The sequence below is a fragment of the Pleurodeles waltl genome, chromosome 5, assembly GCF_031143425.1.
Source record: "Pleurodeles waltl isolate 20211129_DDA chromosome 5, aPleWal1.hap1.20221129, whole genome shotgun sequence".
Classification (NCBI taxonomy): Eukaryota; Metazoa; Chordata; class Amphibia; order Caudata; family Salamandridae; genus Pleurodeles; species Pleurodeles waltl.
The window spans coordinates 520,626,327-520,651,151 of NC_090444.1; the positions used below are offsets into that span (position 1 = coordinate 520,626,327).

Below are 24,825 nucleotides of genomic sequence, written 5' to 3' on the forward strand. Positions count from 1 at the left end.
AGCATTCTAACGCAGTGGAAGCAGCAGTTGCTCTGGTGGAATGAGCACGCAAGCCCTCAGGAGGCTGCTTCTTGGCCAAAGTGTAGCACATTTTGATGCAAAGAAGCACCCATCCACTTTCCCTTTTTTCGCACCCACATACCCAACAAAGAGTGTATCGTCCACCCTGAAATCTTTATTACTTTTGAGGTAGAACGTTCTTTTTGGGTTTGGCTCTCCTCCTCGTGGGAAGGATGAGGGGGGGGTGTAGAAAGTAGGCAGAGTGATGAACTGGCCTACATTAAAGGCTGTAAACACCTTAGGAAGGGAAGAAGCCTTAGTGTGCAACAGACAAGTATGGAGGTTTTGAGGAAAGGGTCTGAAGCTCACTCACCCTGAGAGGTGATTGCAACAAGAAAGACAGTTTTGAAGGTGAGGAGCCGCAAGGGACAATTATGCATTGGCTCAAAGGGAGTACACATAAAAATTGAGGTCCCACTGAGGCATGATAAATGGAGTAGGAGGAAATAAATGGGTGCTTCCTTTTAGGAATCTACTCACAATAGGAGATTTAAAGAGTGAGGGCTGATCATGTAGCCTAAGAAAGGCCGAAATGGCAGATAAATACCCTTTAAGGGTGCACAAAGCAGAGCCCTGTTGGGCCAAAGAAAGAGTGAACTGAAGAACCTCGGACAGAGGGGCAGAAAGGGGATCAACGGATTTGTTGGTAAACCATGCCATTTATTCCAACGACAGGCGTACACAGTTTTGGTTGATGGACGCCTGGCTGCTAAGATAACATTGCAGACTTCAGGTGGAAGGGCAAAAACTGTCAACTGTCGCCACTCAATCTCCACGCATGAAGGCGGAGGTTGGACAGTTTCGGGTGAAGAACCGTCCCCTGTTGCTGCGACAGAAGGTCCGCCCGAAGAGGCAGTCTGAGTGGAGGATCGATGGACATGCTCAATAGCTCTGGATACCATACTCTCTGTGCCCAGTCCGGAGCCACCAAGATGACTTGGGCCCGGTTGTTCCTGATTTTCTTGAGAACTCTGGGCAGAAGAGGTATAGGCGGAAAGGCGAAAATGAGGCCAGAGTTCCACTCGAGACAAAAAGCGTCTCACAGTGAGTGCCACCTTGGAAAATCCAACGCAAAAAACAGCTGATATTGCGCATTCTCTGCAGAGGCGGACAGATCTAACCAAGGCTCACCTCAATGCTGAAAGAGACCTTGAGCCACCACCGAATGGAGACGCCATTCGTGATTGGCTGTGCATCGACGGCTGAGTTCATTCGCTCTGGCGCTGAGGGAACCCACCAGATGTTGAACCACCTGATGTTCCAGCCATGTCCAGAGGCGTAGTGCCTCCTGACAAAGGGTCCAGGACCCTACTCTGCCCTGTTTGTTGCAGTACCACATAGCAGTAGTATTGTCCGTGAACACCTGCACCACTTTCCCTTTGAGAGAGGGAAGGAATGCTTTCAACACAAGCCTGATCGCCTGGAGCTCCAGAAGATTGATATGGAGCCCAGACTCCACCGGAGACCAGAGTCCTCTGATCTCCGCCTCTCCCATGTGGAGAGGGATCTGCTGTGGACCCAATGAGGATTCGAAAGCCACCACTGCAGGTCTTTCGCAGTCCCCTCCGAGATCTGGACCATGTTGGAGAGATTCCCCTGATGTTTCGCCCACTTGAACTTCAGGTCCCACTGCAGAGCCCACATATGCCGTCTGGCATGTGTTACTAGCAGGAGGCCATGAGGCCCAGAAGCCTCAGAGTCAGTCTCACCGAAACCCAAGACCAAAGCTGAAGGATCAGAATCATAGCCTGAATGTCTTGGACTGGCTTTTCGGGAGGATAAGCCCAAAACTGCACTGTGTCCAGAACCGCTGAAAGGGAGCGTCTGAGAGGGAGTCAGGTATGACTTCAGCGCGTTTATAGTGAACCCCAGCATGTGCAGGAGGGTCACCATAGTCTGAAGGTGGGAGACGACTTTCTGGGGCGAGTCCGCCTTCAAGAGCCAGTCGTCGAAGTAGGGGAAGACTGAGACCCCTAACCTGCACAGATGAGCTGCAACCACTGCCATCACTTTTGTGAACACCCGAGGGATGCTGGTAATGCCGAAGGGGAGCACAGTAAACTGAAAGTGCTCATGACCTACCACGAATCATAGGTAACGTCTGTGGGAAGGCAGGATGGAGATGTGGAAATAAGAGTCCTGCAAGTCCAACGCTACCATCCAGTCTCCTGGGTCCAAGGCAGACAGAACCTGAGCCAGGGTGAGCATTTTGAATTTCTCCTTCTTGAGGAAGTAGTTTAGGTCCCGGAGGTCTAGGATAAGACATAAGCCCTTGTCCTTTTTTGGTATCAGAAAATAGTGGGAATAACAAGCACAACCTACTTCTGGCAGAGGAACCGTTTCTATAGCTCCCTTGGCCAAGAGAGCTGCAACTTCCTGGCGGAGAAGCGCCAAATGATCCTCTGGAAGGTGACTGAAGGATGGTGGCATGGTTGGTGGAGCAGATTTGAAAGGGTGGGAGTAGCCCTTTCGAACTATCTGCAAAACCCACCTGTCTGTGGTGATGTTTTCCCAGTGGGGCAGGTGATATAAAATCCTGACACCAACTGGACGGGAGTGAGGGAACGGACTAGGATAATTTGGAGGCTGCAGCAGGGGCAGAGGTGGACTGGGCAGACCGCAGGTTCCCTGACGGACGGCAACGTGGGATTCCGCGTCCCCAGCCATGCAGAGGCTGAACGGCGTGGGTGACACAGTGGCTGGGTGAAGGACGTGACAAGGAGACCCTTCTGTGGGCACGAAAGGGCCGAAAAGCGGACTGTGGGGGGCGAGGGGCAGAGGGAAGACCGAGGGACCAAGCCGTAGCCTGGGATTCCTTGAATCTCTCCAAGGCAGAGTCCACTGTCTCCAAAGAGACGTGAGCCATCAAAGGGCCTGTCCATGAGTGACTGTTGGACATCCCCAGAAAAAACAGAAGTATGCAACCAGGCATGGCGCGTAAGGCCACCGTCGTAGCAGCCGATCCTCTCAGAGAGTCGGTTGTGTCCAGCCCACAACAGATTGTGAACTTTGCTGCATCTCTCCCATCGTTCACAGATTGGGAGACGATAGCACGGGCCTCCTCCGGTATCTGCAGCAGGACTTGCGCAACCGTATCCCACAAAGAGTGGGTATAGCGGCCCAAAAGGCATGCGGTGTTCACAGACCGCATCGCGAGACTGGAGAAAGAAAACAACTTCGTGCCAAACTGTTCCAGCCTTTTGGATTCCCTATCCGGGGGTGCGGAAGGAAATGTGCCTGAAGAAGAGGAAGCCTGGATAACAAGACTCATGCATGGGGTGTTGGGACAGGAATTTAGGGTCGTTCGGAGCGGGCCGATGGCGGCGTGCAATAGTCCTATTCACAGGAGCCCCTGTGTTGGGTTTGGACCAGGTACCCAAAAGGACATCGGTGAGGGATTAAACGGCAAAAGGTGTTCTGAAGTAGAAGCCCCAGGCTGAAACACCTCAGTCAGGAGATTAGACCTGACCTCAACAGGGGGAAGCTTGAGACCAAGGACCTCAGCTGCCCTACTGACCACCATACCATAAGTTGCTCCCTCCGCCATAACCACGGTAGGAGGAGACAGCATGCCAGCGTCAGGAAAAGTATCCAGACCACTGGCTTCACCCAATTCCTGAGCGCAGTCCACAGAAGGGTCATCCTGGTATTAATAAGGGTCCAGGGACTCCTCCAATCCCTCCCCATATTCATACCCATAAAAAAAGGGTCCGAATCCGACCTGGGGCGAATAGGCCCCATTGAAGTCAGCCGACGGTGAGTCGTCGGGGATAAGAATTGGGTCGATGTCGATAGTGAGCACTACCGACGTCGGGAGGGTTGACAATCGGCCCGGCGCTGTGGAAGGTCTCAAGGGTGCGACTGGCACCGGTGCGGATCCGGAGGTGACCTCAGTGGCCAGAGCCGAATCCGCCGACGCGGAACCCGAAGGCCCCTCAGCTGAACCCTTTGGGCCCGAAGGCGCTGTATCGGGGACGGACCGCCCAAAGATGGCCTCATAAAACTCTTTAAGCTGGCCGGGAGTCGCTCCGGTTCCGGGAAACTCGGGGAAGCGCAGAGGCGACCCAGACGCAGGAGGCCTTGTCGTGGACATCCTCCACGTACCAAATTTCACACAAAAACTCCTCAAAACGGTCGAATTCGTCCAAAAAATAGCCAGGGTAGCTCTTCTCCGGATTAGCGCGTGGCGCGGAAAGAAAAGAACTGACGTCACTGCACGAGGGCGGCATCTATGTACTACTCCTGACGTCATCACAGCGACTACAACGCCAACGATGCCTGCTGAGTCGACCGCGCCACCTACCGACGCGCAAGGGTATTGTTCGAAGAAAAATCTCCGGATCCAGTTTGACAACTGGGGGAAATTCTAAGGTAAGGAATCTGCAACTAGAAGTCTCTATCAGATAATACAGTCATAATTGCAGTTATTCCTCCTAACAACCACTTAAGTCCTCACAAACAAATAGAATTTGAGGTAGATGTCATATTTGTCATATAAATGAACCTAGCACCCCTGCAGGGATATGATTTGAACTATGGACAGAAAACAGGCCAAACCACACTTAGAAATCATGAATCGTCAAAGGAAATAAGATTTCCAGTTCAAAGCCAACTTTATTTAGTCATTCAGTGTTAAAAAAGGTAAACAAGAATTTCCTTCAAACCCACTGGAGCTTATCCGTTTATTATTACCTTTAAAAAGAAAGCAGATTATAGTGTAAGATGGCCTTTGCTCTGATTGTTCTACTTGAAAACAGAGTACTCTCGTGTAATTTCCCACCCTCAATTTTCTATTAATGATGGACCTCCAGGATTTTTATCAACAAAGATTGTATTATACCTCCTGAAATTCCTGATCATGTCTGGCCATCTTGATACTTACAGGATGTTTATCTGATTAAATTATGATTAAGCTCCCAAAAGATCTTGTATCAACCTAATCTATCCAAGAATGCCACCAAGAATTTTAAACAGAGACTGATGGACAAGTGTAAGATTCTCTGATTCCAGACCAATACAACAGTTTGAAACATGAGAACCTATAAACGGACCCTATGTTCTTCTCTCAGAAGACCTACCTATGGATTCACCTCTTTGCCAGTTTTTTAAATATCTTGTGAAAAATAGAACTGTCCTAGGGGCATAAACATTATATTGTTCCACCAATAATAAAGTGCATTTCTATTTTCAATAATGGGAAGAATTTGATTCAGTTCTTGGATGAAAACCTTAAATTTGTACTACACTTTCTCGCCATGAGCAGTCTAATGAAGGACTGACTTACTTCCAGACAGAATCAATCTGACCGTCCTCTACCCCAAATTCATTCCTATGCCAATAATGGACCTATTCTTGACTGGCCTCTACCAGATTCCTCACACTTCCAATGTGTTCACTCTCCTCTTTTTCAGAATATCACGTTACCTACATCTGTCCTTCCAACACAACTCCTCTCTGGGTCCCATGAAATGGTAATTTCTTGTCTTACCTTTTCAATTACCTGGCCAACAGCTATACCATCTCCTCTCTTCAGAGAAATCTCTCAAATTATCTTCTCTGTCCCAAGCATCAGAGGCAGCACTTTCACTTCCCTCACACAAGAGACCTCTTCTCACCTTTTTCTACACCCAACAACGTTTCATCCCACCTAATTCGCTCAGCAACTACCCCCAGCATTTTCCCATTCTCACACCCACTCTTATTTTTTTTATAGACGTAGCATATAGGTACAGCAATAATGCTATTTCTGCCTTTCTACAAACTACACAACCCAGCTCCCAATCTTCCAATTCCCCCCAGTACTTCACATACATGCCAACCCAATAATACATTAACACCCAGCAATATGCACTCTTACAAACACATATTTGATGAAAAACACAGTCACTGAATTATTTGATGTAACTGAGGCCGTGAAACTTAGTTATCTAACCAATGCCATCAGTGCCTTTTTTAGCCAAGTGGATGACTCCGAATTGACATACCTTGACATTCTAGAGACAACAGAAAATCTTAATTCATGAAAATACATGCAATAAGATCTTGCGAAACAAAACCGTAGCCCATGAATCCAGCATCAATGTCACCGTTTAGTCCTGCCCCACAAAACCTCACCCAGGGAATCAATACTCTGATGGATGACTACAGCATGTAGTGGATAGCAAGGCAAACCAACAGGCTTTGATGCAAATTAAGTAAACAATATTGTCAATGATATGCAGACTGAAATTGTGAACTATGTCGCAACACTTAAGGAAAATTGAACTAAATGTGAGTGGTTTGCTTCATACTACATGAAGAACTGAAAGATGATTTTGCTTGTGATATTGGTTTACCATTTAAGGTAGCCTTTATAATGACAAAACTCCCCTCACTGACTGTTTAATTTGTGCCAGTAACACATGGGACTTCAAGAGCTGGTCAGATGAATGTCCCATTGGCAGAGTGGTTTGTAAAAATATTTACCCCTCCCACGACATGAATGACTTACTAGACTCACTTTTTAGTGAGGTAGGTTTCCTGGAGGCACGCCATATGACTGCATCTTCAATTCATACAGGAGTATATTCTACAACATTTAGGAGGGGGGGCATGCTGTACACATTTAATATTTTAACATATCTAAATTGTGTCACCATGGGCACTGTCTAGCAGGATAGTCTAGATAGAAACAGAAGTTTAATTCTAAGTAGTTCAGTCTAATCTAGTTCTACGTACATCTGTACTTTTATGTTGACCTTGGACCCCCATCTCATTTGGTCAAACAGGGATCCATAGGCATATGCTTTTTTTTGCACTAGCCAGCAGAAAGGACCAAGAACATGACAACAAGGTTTTCCTTACATTTCTCACCGAGGTTGGAGCACAAACGAGACTCTGATCATAATAACTTTACTCAAGAACAATGTTCAACAGCAAACCACTCTTCAGGGATGTGAACATGTCAAGAAGGGGTGGGGTGCTAGTGTAGAATGTCATTCCAGGCATCAGCCCGTTCCCATTCACCACACACAAAATGACAGTCCACAGTCGAGTAGTTCAATGGTCAATGCTATTGCTTTTTTTAGTCTGACTGCACATACTTTGATTACAATGAAAAAAAAATTACATTGACACTGAACAGTCTTAGGTCGATTGTCAGGAATGCTCAGTATGTAACTGTATTACTTTCTGATGACCTTTATTTAAGGCATTTCGTATTCCGTTCTATATTGTTATCTACTGTGTTTATGTATGTCCTTTTGTGAAGTGGTGTTATATCCAGACTTCAAATGTGCGATATTAAAAGGCTTGATAAAATAATAAATTCATATAAATAAGTGTTGCAGACTCTGAAAGTTGCAATAACCCTGCAATAAATCACTGTTCCAAACAATACTGCATTTGATGGCAACTTCAAATATAATGCAGTCGTTTTTTTCAGGGTGAAAACCCCATCGAAATTCACACTGAATCAATTGCACATAGAAAGATACACATTTACAACATTAATCAGTTCATACTCAGACTATGAAAATGACAAACCAGATACTCTGATGTAATATTTACGGTTTCATTTTCAAACTTCAAGATATTTAACACAGTTGACTATGATCCAAGAAAGACACAAGATCATCCTCTTTTTCACCCACGCCAAATACAAATTGCCTATACTTGGAGGGATACAATTCAGTATGAAGAGAGATCACTTTTGAAGCAGTCTCTTAATTTGGATTTCAGATGTTAATATGGGATACATCATCACTGACTTTACAAATTAAAATGATACCCCGAATTTACATTTTATGTGTAAATTATAATAAAAAAGGACAGTAAACTTAATTTTTCATATACAGAAAGTGCATAGAGTACACCATTATGGCACATTATATAATCAGGGTTTGCTTTGTTTCATGGGCAAATCATGCTGCAGCATGTTGAACAAGCTGAAGGGTAAAATGCAGTGACTAATATATTAAATTACTAGAAAAAATATGTGCTGACAAATTGTAAATTGAACATCACTCTAGAACATCTTAAATAAATACAAACTTTTATTTTCTACATACATTCAGCACAAATGGAAATGGGTTCATAACTTCTCTAATGAGTAGGATGAGACGTCCACGTTCTCCCCCAATACCTCTGGGTAATGAAAAAAAAGTAGTGGGATTCATTCAAGTAACACCTCCCTGGACTACCCAGAAAGTCTAGTCCAAGTTTCGCAGACCTTCCTTGGTGGCAGCCAGGTCCAAATACCACAGCTATCAGTGTCAACAAAAAATGGGTCAATTGTCAAGATGAAAACTTTATGTCGCCACCCTGCACTTTGGAGCCTTTCCAGTCGCATATTTATCAGACGAAGCATAGAAATACCAGAACATTTGTTGCTATCAATTGAATCTTCCTCGATTTGTAACTTTCAAATGTAAGTCAGTGCACAATAAAGAATGAAGTTAGCAAAATGCCATCTGAACCATATGAGAGTCTGGGTAACCCCAAATTCAGAGTCGTACAAATAACTATTCCTAAACTCAGTAGCTTGGGCCCATATCAAAAATGCATAGGTTTCCTGAATACCCATTTTTTATTCACTAGATTTTATTATATGAATTTATGCATGGTGAGTACGTAATGAATAATCATTATAATCTGTAGCTCAGTTGTTGACTCTGGATACCACGTTTTTAGACAACCACCAGACACGATGTATGACTGAGACCACAACCATCTAACAGACGAAATGGCGAATTATTTTTTGTAAACTCCTATCAAGGCAAAGAATTACATATGAAAAGGTTGTCACCTATTTCTTTGTTTCCCCCCTTTCTTCCATTCTTTCTTTATTTCAACAGTTATTTTCGTTTTGAAAACCATAAGCGATCTACAGAAATGACCCCTTGCTGAATTCCGAATTGTGTCTACTATTCAGAAAAGTGTAGCCTTCTTTGTTCACCCATGTATTTCACTTCTCTTTCCAGTATAAAATGCGAGCAGGCAGAAATCATAAAAAACGACTGCCACTCACAAAAATACAAAAACAGTGGTAGAAAATGTTCTGTGTTTTTTAAACTCTTGTTCCAGACGGCTAGGAAGAGGGAGAGCTTTGCACAACAAATCGGCTGCTGGTGCCATTTTTAGAAAAAAAAAAAAACATGTACAACGCCTTGCTTGGCATTAGTTTTGCTGTATTTTGGCTATTTTTGTTTTGTTATTTCACGGAAATCCACAAACTATGTACCTTTTGAAACCTCAACATGTGGGACTAAAAGGACAGAAATCTGGCCCGGCTACCTTTATTGGGGTGGGGGGAAATGAAAGCTTAAGGGTGAAGTGCCCCAAACACAAACAAGCATTTGTAATGCAACGGGTCTCGCATTTCTCCGAGTTAGAGCTATTAGCAGTTGTAAACTACCAACCGGACTTTTCTTTCCTCATTAAATGGAAAAAAAACGAGCACGATCACGCTGCTAAACAAGCGAGATCGCACTGCGAAAAAAGAGAAAAAGTAGTCCACAAACCAGACGGAAAACAGCGAGCCTTGTATATTTTCTGTACTTGGTCGCTGCGCTCGAGGAGGACTAAACACCGGAAAAGGCATGATGTATGCATGTCGTCCACTAATGAAAGCAAGCACATATTAAAATACAAGCTCACGAACCAATGAAAGACACTCATGTGACATGGGCGGGGCTCCGAGCCCTTTTCCAACTACTACAGCGTCTCGCAAGCGATACATAGGCTCGACCCTAAAGAGGCTCAGGACTGAGGAGTCTCAGGAGTAACGGGCATAAATACTAAAGTAATGCAAAAAGAAAGTTGAAAAGGCATGATCATTCAAAGTGAGCAGGGGAATGCTCATGATACACCAATCTGCATTTAATGTCTATTCCCCCAACTCTTCACTAGCTCAAATGAGGAAAATCAAAAAGAGAACGCATTTAAGAAGAAACGCATGATGAGAGGACATAAGTGTACTTGACGTGATTTATACAAGTAAACTCGTTTATTTAACTGAAATAGTTTCAAGGTGAGGACAAACACACAAAAATAAGTGAATCATTGGTGTATACCTGGTATAAAACAGAGATGGCTCAAATAAACCTAACTAAGATCCCCCATAGTCGCTATAATTGCTTTTTTGATTATAAAGAGGGACATCTATAATATTAAAAAAAACTTTGCTTGAATGTAAACACGAAGTGATATTAAATTACAAAGTCAAGATTTGATCTCCGTTAACAGCTAAAACTGCTGAAAAGGTTAAGGGTTATTGTTAGACACTGCTAAAAGCAACTTATCCATTTCTCAAAATTCATGTACTTTACTACAAATATTTCGATGTCAAGACTGAAATCTAGAAGCTGTCAGTTTATCATACTTTTTTTTTTTTTTTAACTAGGAACATGTTTAGCTTATCATTAAACTGCACAAAAACAGCCAACGTTACTGTCCTATATGTCTAACAATTTATAGGTCTGCTTTTTGTGAAATGTCCTTCTCACTCGTAACTAGTAGTAATGATAATGTGTAAGTGTACATATTTTACGATTTTCATTACGTGGCACACTTTGTAAAATTCCACCTGTACCAGATTATGTAAATACCCTGTATCATTTAACAGACATCCTATTGTATTTCTTCATTATTTGTTTGTGGTCTACCATTTGTATTTCTTTATCCTAAAACCTAAATACAGATGTTTAAAACAGCTTACCCTGAATAGTAATCCTGCCAAGCTTTGAGAAAACACATTTTTGTTTTGGATATCCTTTGGTTTCTGCATGACCGCTTCTGTTATTCTGAGCAGTATTTGCAACATCTGTTCCCTGAAACCAAAATCACAGTTTTAGATTAGATATTGTGTATTGATATGAATATGTGACAGAAAATTATGACTGCAAGGTTCTGTTAATTTGGCAATTGAAGGCTATTTGAACAGCTCTCATAAGAAGGATAAACGATCGACACAGGTTTAGTTTAGTCATGACTGTTACTCAGTTGCTTGTAATTGTTAAACGGTAATTTAGAAACTCAAACAAAGGTTATAAGAAAACTGCATCATAACTGGTAAATCACATTCCTGTGACGATTCACATTTCGGAAAAAAACAAAAGGAGTATAATCCAGTTATTAGTTTCTCCTGATTCGCAACAGATATAACGAGGTTTCTGTTAGAATTCAGACTGAACATAGTCATTAAAAAGAATAGTGAAGGGGGGTGTGGCCACCTGGTTCAGGATGGCGGAAGCTCTCTGAATGAACTCCGAGCCACGGCCCCATTATCCGATAAAATTTAAGGTATGAACGGACCCATCGGGCCCCGAGATTGATGGTGCTGCCATGAACCTGGTGGAAGGCTGCCATGCGTCGTTTGGACCCAGACATTTCGCCTCCAAGGAGAGCGCTGCGGCCCCACGTGGTTGGACACAGCCTGATCCGCATGCGGGAGGCAGGAGACTCCTGCTGCCACTGTGCCCCAAGTTACCCTGAGAATCGTGTCGGGCAGTGGCGCGACTCCACCCAGATCTGCAGCCGTGCAGAGACGTCGGGTATTGGCGCTCCCTCCTAGGGTTGCGCCGTGATCGGAGGTGGCCTGGAGCACACAGCTGGTCTAGTCGTGGTTTGGCCTACCAGAGGAAGGCCTGTGGCAGAGGGAATACTGAGGAGAGAGGCACTGGAGGTGAGGGTTGGTGAGAGGGCTCTCCTATAAGTGCCCGGGGAGCTCTTGTACTTACCAAGTAGACAGAACACAAGTGAGTCTGAGCCCTAATCCACACCAGGGTGGTTGCGCCATTGACACAAGGGGGAAAGGGCCCTTGGGTCGTGTAGGACCCAAGCCGGCACCGCACTTATCCCTCCACCCTTAACGAAACTGCATGCTATTGTCAACCCTGTGTGGGCCGAAACTTGACACTGGGCATGTGGATGCCAGTCAGCCATCCGTGAATCAACTGAATACCTTAGTTTGCGGGGAGTAGTGCAGTTGTGATCACCGCTCAGCAGCCTTCCTTGGCTACAGCCCACTTCAGATCGGCTGCTCTGGCATCTGACTCAGACGCTTGGGTGAGCAAGAGTGCGCTGGCATGGTCATGCTGTCCTAATCATGAAACCCCATCATCGATGCACTATACGCGGCTTTGAATATTAGTAACATGGATATTGTGCCCGGTCTCCGCCTACCCATTCCGCAGTGCAGTGGCCCCATATTTGGGCTTTCTTATGAGGCTGCTAACATTGCTTGCGCATTCTGCCACCAGGCCCACCTTACCTCTGCACTGTAAGGTGGGGACATACTCGGGCCCTAGACGGCACCTAGCAGAACAAATTACCTGCTAAAGCATTCCTCATAATCTGCAACCTGTGCAGCTCGGATCACCTGCAAATCATGCAAGGTTGGTGCCCTTCTTCCTCACCACTAGTCCTATCTCGGCTGAACCTGCTGTCAGACCCACATCTTCATAAGTCAGCCTTTGAGGACGGCGTCAAGCGTGGGCTGTTTACGTAGCAACACGCAAGCCGCTGTGGCGCATCCCTCGGTGGCCTCCTCTGCTACTTCAGCGGACGGCATGCCAGCAATGTGTCCACCCCAATCGCTGTCCCTAGAAAATAAGCTGGTCACTGTACTGGCAGCAATAGAGCAAGCCAGAGCATCATTAGCAACTAAAATTGACAGTGTGGCCTCTGTTGACATTACTACACGAAGATCACCGCAACCTAGCTGACAGTCGTCCTAGCAGAGAAAACCCTCATAGGCCTTCAACCAGGGACCAGCATTGAGGCCTCTAACCTACGATCACTGCAAGACCAAGTAAGAATACCGGAATGGAGGGCTAAAAATGCAGAGATCAAGATGAAATAATGTCTGCGTGATGGGCTGAGAATGTAGAAGGGGAGGAAGCTACGCAATATATGGAACGCTGGCTGAGACACCTCCCCCAGTGCCCCCCCACAAGCACTGTCACAATACTTAACTATTGAGCGATAACATCGGGTCCCAACTAATGGTACTGTGATTACTGCAATTTTTCGATCCTACGCAAGACCAGAAAACTCCCGGACAGTACAGTGGTTAATGCATGTATCATATTCTTCCCGGATTACACCATAGCAGTTCAGAAGCAACATAGCTCTTTCGTGTCAGTGAAAGGAGACTTTGCAAACTAAACTTAATGTACTCCCTCTTGTTTCCTGCATGGCTTCGGATAGTTGCAGGGACCACTACACACACCTTTGACTCTGCGGAAGACGCCTAGCAATGGCTAGACAAACCCCCTGCATGCCAGCGGATACTCTCAATCAGGCACAAATATGACTGAAGGAAGGAATGGTGGCTGCCAGTGCCGAACCGGTGAAGGTCGGCCTATGGCATCTAAATCAACACGAAACCTGGAGGAAATTATAACAGAACATAGACAGGCTCAGCAACATTATAGATCAAACCCGCCTAACTGATCCCGAGGACGACCTGCTTCGTTCCTCCAGTGACAAAAACTCAGTGTCCACCAGGCCTTCTCTTATGGAGTCAGGGCAACCCCCTGAGGTCACCCTGAAAATAGCTGATGACATAATATAGCCCTGCTCACATTTTCCAGTCAGTTAACTTCCCACATACTGCAATATAGGAACTCTGACAGAATGGACTCTTCTAAACAAATATATTATGCCTAAAAGTGTTGTTTGTGCGCCCAATACTTCCCTATCGTTACAGAGCTGAAGAGGCAGGGCGAAACAGCTACTCAACTCCCTGCAATTATATTGATTGGTCCGCTGATGCTCTTTACAGTCAGTAATTGGGGTCCCAAAGTGTTAAAACCTGTTGACTGTACGCCCCCCCCCCCCCCCCCCGGATATATAGTATTTGAGTGAGTTTGTTCCACGGTCAATACACACTAGTTTGGGTGGACACTCGGTTGGTGTACTGCTCATATGGTATTGCCTGTTCTGTATTTGTTTGCTGTTTGTTATATGCACTGTCATACACATGATAACCATATATTCGCTGCTTTACTCCACACCTTCTCTATAAATCCATCATAAGTCGACACACGGTTCGTGCCACACTACAAGTACACCCCCCTCAATATCCACTTTCATTGCCATGGCAACTCCTAAGGCTTTGACATTTAATGTCTGCGGGGTCCACACCCTCAAGTGTAGATACACTATTCATTCATATCTCCGGAGACATGTCACAAATATATCTTTCCTTCAGGAATCACACCTAATGCACCAAGAAGTCACTAGATTACCGAGGCACAGGTGTGGCCAAGTGCACGCCACTGGTTATTCCTCATTTGCCTCTGATAAAGTGGTCACAGATCAGGATGGCTGCAGTGTGTTTGTAATGGGCAAATTGAACGGCCTTCAAATACTCCTAGGCAACATCTATGCCTCTAACGTGGAGCAAGCCCCTTTCCTACAGTCGCTTGCACAAACTCTCTCACGCTGGAGTGATATTCCATGGCTTATCAGAGGCGATTTTAACTGTGTGATTGATACAGCTTTGGATTGGTCCTCCCCACTGCCTCACACTGTTGCCTATTCTAACGCCCATGCATTACGCAAATGGCTCCACAACTGGGACCTAGTAGACATTTGGCGACACCGCAATGACACTGCTAGAAACTATTCGTACTACTCGGTGCCGCACTCTTTACATGCGAGAATTGAAAGATTAGTATCCACACATAATGTCCTCCCAAACATCACTCAGATAGACTACCTCTGCCACACACACTCTGATCAGAACCCCCAATATCTACAAGTAGACTGGGCGCTAAGCCTGTCTCCTATCCTGCTCTGGTGCTTACAGCCAGCAGCCATGGAGGACCCCTTTTTTGGGAGTCAGTCGCAGCAGCGATTACTTAATATTTTGACCTTAATACTGATACTACCACAACACAGTCAACAGAATGAAACGCCTTCAAGGTTACGCTGCAGGGCACTGCATGGGTCTGTGCTGGAACATAATGCGGCAATTGGACACAGAACTCTTGATTATTGAACAGAGGCTGCTACGCCTGGAAAATGAACCCGTCCAGACGATGCAGACTAGCCGAAATGCAGAGCGAGAATCTAGTCTTGCTTGAACGCTTGCACTGTCACAATTACGCAGCCCATTCGGCCAAAGCACATGCAGTGGCAGATAGGTATGGCTCCTTCTTGGCGAGGTTGATCCGATGTGAATGCACGGGTAACCCCATCATGGCACTTCGCTCCTCTGAGGGCCCTATTCTATACACATAACACGAAATACATTGGAAATTAACTAATAGATATACTTCTGTATATTGCTCAATTATGATAACCACATTGGAGGACATTGCCTCCTATCTATCCACCTTACCCCTTTCTTCCCTAACTAGGGCTCACCGGGAGGAGCTGGATAGCCCAATCACACCCTTTGAAATACGCAAAGTGATACGATCGCTGGTGATGGGTAGGACCCCGGGTCCTGATGGTCTTCCGGCAGAGTTTATGCCATGCTCCTGGTGCCCCAACTGCACATGCTGTATGCAGCAGTGTTGGACACCTCTAGGCTTCCAGCCTCCCTAAACGAGGCACTCCTCATTCCACTACCAAAGCCTAATAAGGACCCCACGGCCTTGAGCTTCTATCGCCCATTGGCGCAATTAAACACAGATTATAAAATCTTGACAAAAGTGTTGGCAGATCACCTGTCGCTGTTGGTGCCAGGTTTAGTGCATCCCGATCAAAATGGGTTCGTACCAGCAAGGAGCACATCAGCCCACCTGTGATACTTCTTCCGGTTAACGCAGTATGCCCCTATAATGTAACCAGCACCTATTCATGGTCCTGCCTCGGTAGGTGTTTGGGGAATGGTTCTTTAAACTCGTTCACCTATTATACATGTCTCCCACTGCCAAGGTGAGGGCAGGTCTGCTGATCTCCGAGCCCATTCATGTGGGTAGAGGCACACGTCAGGGATGTCCACTGTCATTGCTATTGTTCTCCTTGGCGGTGTAACCCCTGGCCACCCCCATTGTGTGTTGGGATGCGACTGGGGTATACCTCTAGGGACAGTTCTCATGCTGTCTCACTATGCGGACGATCTCCTGGTGTACTTAAGAGACTTCAACCATCCCTGAGTCGATCACTCTTGCCTTGCATCAGTTCGGCGAACTATTGGAGCTCAAAGTTAACTAGGCCGAATCTTGTGTGTTTTTGCTCTCCTAATGTGCCCCCAGCCCTGAAGCATCTCCCTTAGCACCACACTTGGTCTGGCAGCCGCACACGCTTAGATACCTGGTTCCACAAATATATCACACATTGTTGGATCTACACGAAAGCAATCTAACGCCTGCTGTTTCATCACTGCTTGCCAAGATGGCCTTCTGGCAGCCATTACCCTTACCAGTGTATCATCAGCTGCTTTGTACGGGGCAACTCCAGATGCTGCATGGCCCTTAGTAAATTGTCCCAGACTGCGGATGGGTTAGAGGGGATGTCTAGCTCTCCCTAATTTTAAGCAATATTACCTAGTGTCCCAGCTCCAGTGGGTTGCGAGACGGCTGGCCGCGCGGCAGCTTACAGACACTGCCACATTGCTGCAGGCCTGGATCCATGATGGAGTGCATCGGCTGTTCCACACCTGTAATCGTCACCCTCTACCTCCAACACTATTATTTGTGGCGTACAGATGCTTTAGGCATAACTGATATATTACCAAATCAGTCGTACTCTATGCTCTGGCTCTACTGCTACAGGGTACACTGCCAAGGGAACGGTTTTACTACTGTGCGGAGGTGACCCCAATGGCGGCGGCAGTGCTAATAATAGGAGATTTGTATGAGGACGTGGCACTCTTCGCATACGATGCACTGGCAGCGGCAACAAGCCTACCCAACTGGGCAATTTTTACTGCACACTTCCCTCCATGGCGCAGAGTGGCGGCGGTGGGGCAGAGGATAACTAGCGAACCACCTATGCACCTAACCATACAATACTTCCATGTCATGGGCGTGGGTCGACATTTAGTGCACTGGCTCGCCAGCTCGCTGTGCACGCACACAGCTCCACTGCTCGCATCCCAGCGCGAGTAATGGGAGCTGCATCTTGTCGGCCCTTGTTCAGATAAAGAATGGTCTATTATATTGAGGAGCCCCGCGAAATGACCGGTTTCGGTTAATCCAGTTGTACATTGTGCATAGGGTGTACCTCACCCCCTTCAACATTGAGAGGTACTTCAACTCATCAAACACCGCCTGTCCAAGCTGTGAATTGATTTACGAGTATATAGTGCATATGCTATGGGCCTGGTCATACCTGCGGACATATTGGGATGGAGTAGTGCATCGTCTAATAATGCACTGCACAGACAGAACCATCCCTAACACTTGGGAAGAATGCATATTAGATCTGTACAGTAGAAGCAAGAAACATAAGCTTACATCTCGATTCCTTTACTTAGGACTCCTACTAGCTAAGCGCTTGCTCACACGCAGGTGGAAGTCGCCTGATCCTCCCCATTTGACAGCCTGGCTTTGCTCACTCACAAACTGGGCACAGGACGAAAATGTGGCACTGAGGTGCGAGGACACAATGGGACTAAGCAGACAAACTATGGCCAGTGAAGGTGATGCTATAGTAGTGGGCCTCCACACAGACTCCCTAGAAGTATCAACATCACATGACCCGCGGCCATCCGCAGCTATCACAGACTGATGGGGGGCACTAACCAAAATTCTTCTTTATGAACCTGCGAGGCTCTCTGACACACGTTGGCATTCTCTGCATTACACCTGGGTGTTTTTGTCATGTATCATTTAGATGACACAAATCCTTTCCTGAACTACAATAGGGTATAGAAATGTAAAGTAGCATGTGTAGGCATGTTTGTTATGGGTATGCTCCTATGTAGTCGCATTTGGAATAGATTGTTTGCAATGTTCTCGCTATATGCATAAACTACAGTGTATTGTTAATTACACTATACACTACATACCTATCCATGTCCTGGAGCATCTGTTTGTAACTGTTGTATGATTACATCACTGTCCTGCGGAAATACCAGCTGCCTGACAAAGGTAGTCGAGCGGGTACAGATGTTGCAAAAGTTACATGTGCCTGAAACTGTTATCATATGATCTGCAATTCATACCACAATGTTCCTACTAACTAATGCGCAAAATGTGCATACCAATCTCATATTGTTACTATAGGCTATGTAATGCACAACAATAAACAGATTGAAATAGAAAAGAATAGTGAATGTGTGTACACGTATGGCAAAATCAAATGTTTAAGTGAGCGATAACATCTACTATGCGCACCAAGCTTTAACAAATCACTTTCACTAGAAAACACTGCTGACTACAGCTAAAACTACCACACAAAATGTGCCCTACATATAGATCTGTATGTAAAATGTGCTACATACAAAGCCTTGTTATTATAATTCTGGACAGATTAAATATGGCTAGTCAAGGTTAATTTCTTTATATTTTTCCCAATACCACTTTCAACACAGTTGTGTAATCCTCTAAAGCGACATGTTAGAAGCAGTTCCTTCCATCTCTCAAAGAAGAGGTTACAACAGAGATCAATTCACCCTTTCTGCATAGAGACACACCTGACCATTTAAAATGGGATACCATCAAACCACTACCAAAAAAGGTGTCAGTCAACCTGGAAATCTTGACCAACTACCCGTCAACCTCCAATCTACCCAACCCAGCAAGATCACAGAGAAGAGGGCTACAAGTGAGCTTCAAGACTACATCAAACTAAACACCATCCTTCACGACCAGTAAGCACTGGTCAGGCCAACAAAAGGCACAGAGCTAATATCAGAAGAGAATAGTAAACCATTTCATAATGCTAAACAGATTAAAGAAGTGGACTTAATGTGTCCTTCTTGGAATTAATTTGTTTTCTCTCTCGCCAACTCCACTCAGCAAGTATGAATTAGATTCCTCCATGGAAGAGTCATGTCAAATACCGCCATGGGTTATCAGGGACATCTGCTTTTCAACATCTGCATATGTCTGTTAGCACAACTCATGCAGCAGTACCAACTGAACCTCCAAAGGTATGCTAAACACACCCAAATCCACATTCAAAACTACTTTCAGACTAACATTTCCATCTGTCTAGAACAAGTGTTTTCTGGGATGAAAGAGTCTCCATCACCAGAACGGAAATGTTAATTTGGTGGAACAAGAATCAATCTAATTGCCATTCAGTGGGGGCAGTCAAATTAGGAGCACTATAGCTTACACACTGAAAGTTAGGAATCTGGGAGTGATTCAAATATGATCCCTCCACAGCCTAGATCAATGCAATGGTCAACAGCACCAAACATGCATCTCTCCCTCCTTTGGATAATACTTACATTCATATCAAATGACCACCTGGTGGAGGTCCTGAAAGCATTCACAATGACATCACTTACAATAGGCACCAATATGAACTTACTCACACATTTGAAAGTTCCAGGAACAAGCAGACAGAACCTCCACATGTGGCTAATCCTGTGACTGCCAATCATAAGCCTGAATTGCAAATCTCATCAATAAACAGAGCTATCAAATAGAGTAAACTTGGAAGTAGGCTCTGAGACAAGGTGACCAATTTGTGGAACTCACTGAACACACAACTTAGGTCCGAAATAAATCAAAACAGTTTCCGGAAGGGCCTAAAATAGATCTGTTCCACCATGCACTCAACTAGAATCCACACTTCCATGGGACTTCAGAATTTGAGACTGAGACACTCCAATAACCAGTTAGACAAACTTACTCCATTTTAGTATTTCACCTAGTACTTGGAAGTACCAGGAGACACATTGTGATCTTTAAAAAAATTATAAATTTAAAATGTGTGTAGGAAAGTACCCTCTTGTTGGCATTGTTACCCCCACTTTTTTCCTATCATCAGTATGCTTAGACTGTTTTCAATGCGAGCCTGCTAACCAGGACCCCAATGATTGTGATCTGTCTCTCTCTAAATCTGGTTGTCTAGGACTTTGCACACCCCACAACTGGCATACTGGTCCCTCCATATAAGTCCCTAGCATATGGTACTTAGGTACCCAGGACACTCGGGAACCAGGAGTTCCCATGGGCTGCAGCATGTATTGAACCACTACCTGTGTCCAGCTACAGAATGATAACTCTGAACTTGGGCATGTTTGGTACCAAACATGTCGGAATCATACCCCAATACTGTTGCCAGTATTGGTTATATGATTCCATGCGCTCTGGGGGCTCCCCCCAGTGTTGCTCCAACCAGTCTTCTAGGGTTTTCTGGGCAGCCCGCGCTCATGCCACCCCTCAGACAGGTTTTTACCCTCCTGCTGCTTAACCAGCTCAGGCAGGGGAAGGAAGAACAAAGGATTTCCTGTGGGAGAGGGAGGTAAAGCCCTTGGAATTAGGCATTACAGGGCTTGGGATAGGCTGCCTCCCCAAGCCACCAGTTTACTTTGAAAGACACATCTGGTGCCCTCCAGTCCCTGCTCTGGCACAAAACTGGACAAAGGAAAGGGTGAGTGACCACTCCCATTGTCCATCATCACCCCAGGGGTGGTGCCCAGAGCTCCTCCAGGTGCCCACTTGCTTCTGCCATCTTGAAACTAAGATGTGCAGAGCATCTGATTGGCTAGGTCATGCCGGTTGACGTCACAAACCCCTCTTGATAGGTGGTCACCTTACTTGGTGACCAAACCCCCTGTTGGGGCCATTTAGGGACTCCCTTGAGAGTGGGTCTCCAGATTCGATGTGATTGCTACTGTGTATCTGATTAGTGTGTACTTACCTCCAGTTGGGGGGGGGGACTGCCAATAAGTATTCTAGTGTTGTGTCACCATAATAAAGTGTGATACGTTGCTGTGTGGCTTTGCATGTCTCCTAGATAAGTCTTGGCTGCTCATCTACAGCTACCTCTAGAGAGCCCTGGCCTCCTAGACACTGCCTACACTTTGCTAACAGGGGTTACCTAGACCTGGTATAAGGTGATAACACAAGGCCAGCTTCCTACAATGTCTCCAAAAGTTTATTACAAAATAATAAAAAGCCAAACAACTTTTACAAAATCATTCTTAGGCATTGATTTTGAGTAGAAAATTGTGCTTCAAAACGAATATAAGAAAAATGGTAATTTTAAAAGACAATTAACATTTCAGATGCATATTCCTTTTATAATTGCAATAATTATACTTTAACATTTTTTAGATGCCTCCTAATGAGTCTTGAAATTATCCAACTGAATAACCAGTAACTGACGTTTGGTAACACCCTTTCTGGTGGACACTACAGCTAACTGCAGATTCCTCACCTTTCGAGTAGTCCTCTGAGTGCCATACTGGATCTGGAACGTTTCACAGCAGTATGCCCAGATGTCGCCAAGTGGTGATGTGTGGCTCTATGCTGACTTAGTTCTGCCTGATAAGAGACAGAGCAGAGCCCCATATAGGCACCACCCCCGCGCATCAACATCAGTTTCATAAAACAAGCAAAATATCATCCAACAGTTAGGTTTGTAAGTGGTCTGTGTTGTGGCGTCCATGCCAAGCCACACATTTATCCCAGCACAATCTGTAAACAGATTATTAAGGAGTGTATGGCCACGAGGATGACATCTAAAATCTCAGGGGTAGATCGAATGCAGTCAACTGGTGCAACTCAATCTTCTTGCACGAAGGTGTACAGGTTTGGGTTCAGAACCGTGTCCTGCTGCTTTAGCCAGATCGGATGACAGAGACTCATGCCCAGAAGTTCAAGTCACCAAAATGCCAGGAGTAGCAGAATTGTCATAACATGCCCTTTGAGCTCCGCTTTCACTCACGCACACATTCTAATACATACACAAATTCACACTCACATACACTCTCTCTCACAAACACACTAACCCCTAAGCATAAACACAACATGCTTTTAGAAGCAGTTTTTACTTACCTCAGCTGCCATGGAAGGCCGAATTTCAGGTAATTGTATTCCGTTTTTATTACACTAACAGGGAATAATCAATTATTATTCACTATTAGTGTAATAAAAAAAAGAGAGAAGAAAAAAAAAGAGAGCAGATGCTTAACTGATGTCCGTAAGGACAAGCTGCCATTATGTTTGTAGCACTGAATTTGCCACCTCAGAGGCCAGGGGACACAAACACAGGGTCAGGGGTCGCAAGGGGAAGACAGGGGTTGCAGCTGCGACCCCTGGTGATCAATAAATGACACCCATGCTGGAGCCATTTGGATGACTAGTGCCCAGTCTTCCTTGCTCTTAGTAATAATTCTGGACAGAAGAAGCAGTGGCAAAAAGACATACAGGAGGTCAGTGCTCCAGTATAACTTGAATGCATCTCCTAGAGCGTGTCTTCCTGGGACTCCAATGGGCAGGTTTCACATTGCACGTTTGACAATAGAGAAATATGCAGCTAGGGCTTGCCCCACTACTGGAGGATGTCCTGCACTACCTCAAGATGCAACAACCTTGCCCTGGCATTAAAAGATCCTGCAAGATGGCTCACAATCAGGAAGATGCACTGACGTTCCAGGCAATTCCAAAGGCAATGAGCCACCTAGCACAGGACTCAGGACCACACTCCGCCCTTGTTGTTTCAATACCATTTTGTGGTGGTCTACGACTGACTGTGGTGAGCCAGCTTTTAACAGCCAGATGTTGGAGTAGGGGAAGACCAGTATCCCAAAAGCCAAAACTGGGCGGAGACCACTTCCACCACATTTGTTAACACCCAAAAAACACTGATAAGACCGAAGGGGAGCACAGAAAGCTTAAACGGCTTCTGGCCTACACTGAACCACAGATAACGTCTGTGGGACTGCAGTACAAGTACATGAAAGTAGGTGTCCTGAAGGTCCAAGGCAACTAGCCAGTCACTCGGATCCAGGGTAGACAGACTTAGACTAGCTTGATCATTTTTAATCAGTCTTTCCACAGGAAAGAATTCAGAGGGCATAAATTTAGAAGAGGAGAAAGACATCCATCCACCGTTGGCATAAGGAAATAGCAGGAGTAACATTCCAACCCCACTTCCAAGACCTCAATGACAAGTTGGCGGAGGGGAAACATTCACTTCCTGAATGCCTCAAGCCTTTTTGACTCCCTGTCTGGAGGAGTTTTACACAATTAATTAGGATACACTTTGAGGATAAAAGTCTAGATCATCAAACTCTCAGAAGTGGGATGTAGCCTAAGAAATTCTGGGTCACCAGGCGTCTGTGGCATCTGGCCACCTGCTTGTTCACTGGTGGGCAAGAGCAAGGTTTAGCGTAAGTGTCCACAAGGGTGTCAGTCAGAGCTTCATTAAAGGGAAGCAATGGCTCAGTTTGGGTTGGCTTAGAGTCTAAAACATTTTAAGAGTGCAGGCTTTGACTTAAACAAAAAGCAGCTGTAGGTTTAGGATCTCAGTTGCATGTCTAATCATAATAAAAATAAAGGACTCACCTCCTTGGGGGTTCAAGGGATGAAAACAACCTAGTGTCAGGGGAAGTCTCAAGCCCACTGGTTAACTTTATGCATACACTGTTGTCATCATAACAAGAGGGGTAAACAGTCCATCTGAGGAAGGCTCAGTTTTAGAGGTTAGAGTTTTGCCCAAGTAAGAATGTATAGAAACTGGGTGTGCAGGAGCGGCGTTCTAGCACAACCTCAGTTGGGGTCAAGATGGATTCAGTTAGCGGTTGGACATCAGAGTCTTCAGGGGCTTATCCTCCAGCACCAACAACACTGGGACCAGCGGCTGATGACAAAGGAACCAACGTAGGTCTTGGAGTGAAAGGTAGCACCGAAGTTGGTGTAGAACCCGAGTTAGCACAGAGGGTGGACCCGCCTAGATCACCGAGTTCCGAAGGCATGTCAGAGGGAGAAGAAAGAGTGCCATATATGTGCATAAGTGGTCTCCAACCTTTTCACTAACAAGAGCTATTTATGTTCAATGAAAATCATCATGAGCTACTAATAATAAAAGTATTGTACACATCAGACAATTACATTAGTGACCACCATGTGCACAGTTACCAGCCCTGATCACCTCAGTGCAGGATTACCAGCAGCAATGTAAAAAAGGCTTACTAAATTAGGAATGCCTCTACAAGGGGAATACACATTAGCCACAGGTGCAATGCCCCCTGGCACCAAGGTAATAATGTTAGTAATAACGCTATGAAGACTGCACGATTGATCATTCAGATATCAGCTTTTAATAGATTTTGAAAATTATGGGTTCTGAGAATACACACATTTTCATATCAAGTACACACCTTTCAATTTTAGTATACATATATTAATTCAACCAAACAAAAGCTTCTAATTTAGCAGGTTGGACTGCATACAGGAGAGCTACTCACAGGTATCTGGAGAGCTACCACTAGCTCACAAGCTACTTGTTGGAGAAGCCTGATATGCATCATGGCTAGCCTAAATGGCGTGAAATGCTGAAGCATCACCCGGGGCCTAGGAAATTCTGGGTGCAATGGGACTAGTTGATGAATTATCTCCCTGAGCAGGGAATCAGGAGCAAAACTGATTGGCACCCAGCTTCTCATTGGACAGAGTCCCACATTGATTTCTTATGTTTCCCCTTCATTTCTGACTTAAATTTACTGGGTGACTAGGAATGTCATGGAGACCTGTTGCCGGAACAGCCTCGAGATTGGGAACAGATCTGCGTCATCAACATAGAATGGGATTGGGACTCGCACAAGTTCTGTGTCTTCCTTTGGTGTTCAGCGACATGCAGCTTCACTTCATCGTCCCGGACTGCCTTCGGGTACATGAGAGCACAGTCTTTTTGTTTGTTGAT

At 45.3% G+C, this 24,825-nt stretch overlaps 1 protein-coding gene across 5 annotated transcripts in view; it reads right to left on the reverse strand.

Annotated features, from left to right (window-relative positions):
• The window catches only part of RALGAPA2 (Ral GTPase activating protein catalytic subunit alpha 2), a 1,651,508-nt gene that overhangs the window by 994,007 nt on the left and 632,676 nt on the right, over positions 1-24,825 (reverse strand). For all 5 annotated transcript variants that reach the window (XM_069234346.1, XM_069234347.1, XM_069234343.1 and 2 more), the window contains exon 14: positions 10,757-10,868. In XM_069234346.1, coding sequence (XP_069090447.1) covers positions 10,757-10,868 — 112 coding nt within the window. The remainder of the gene's footprint in view (positions 1-10,756; positions 10,869-24,825) is intronic.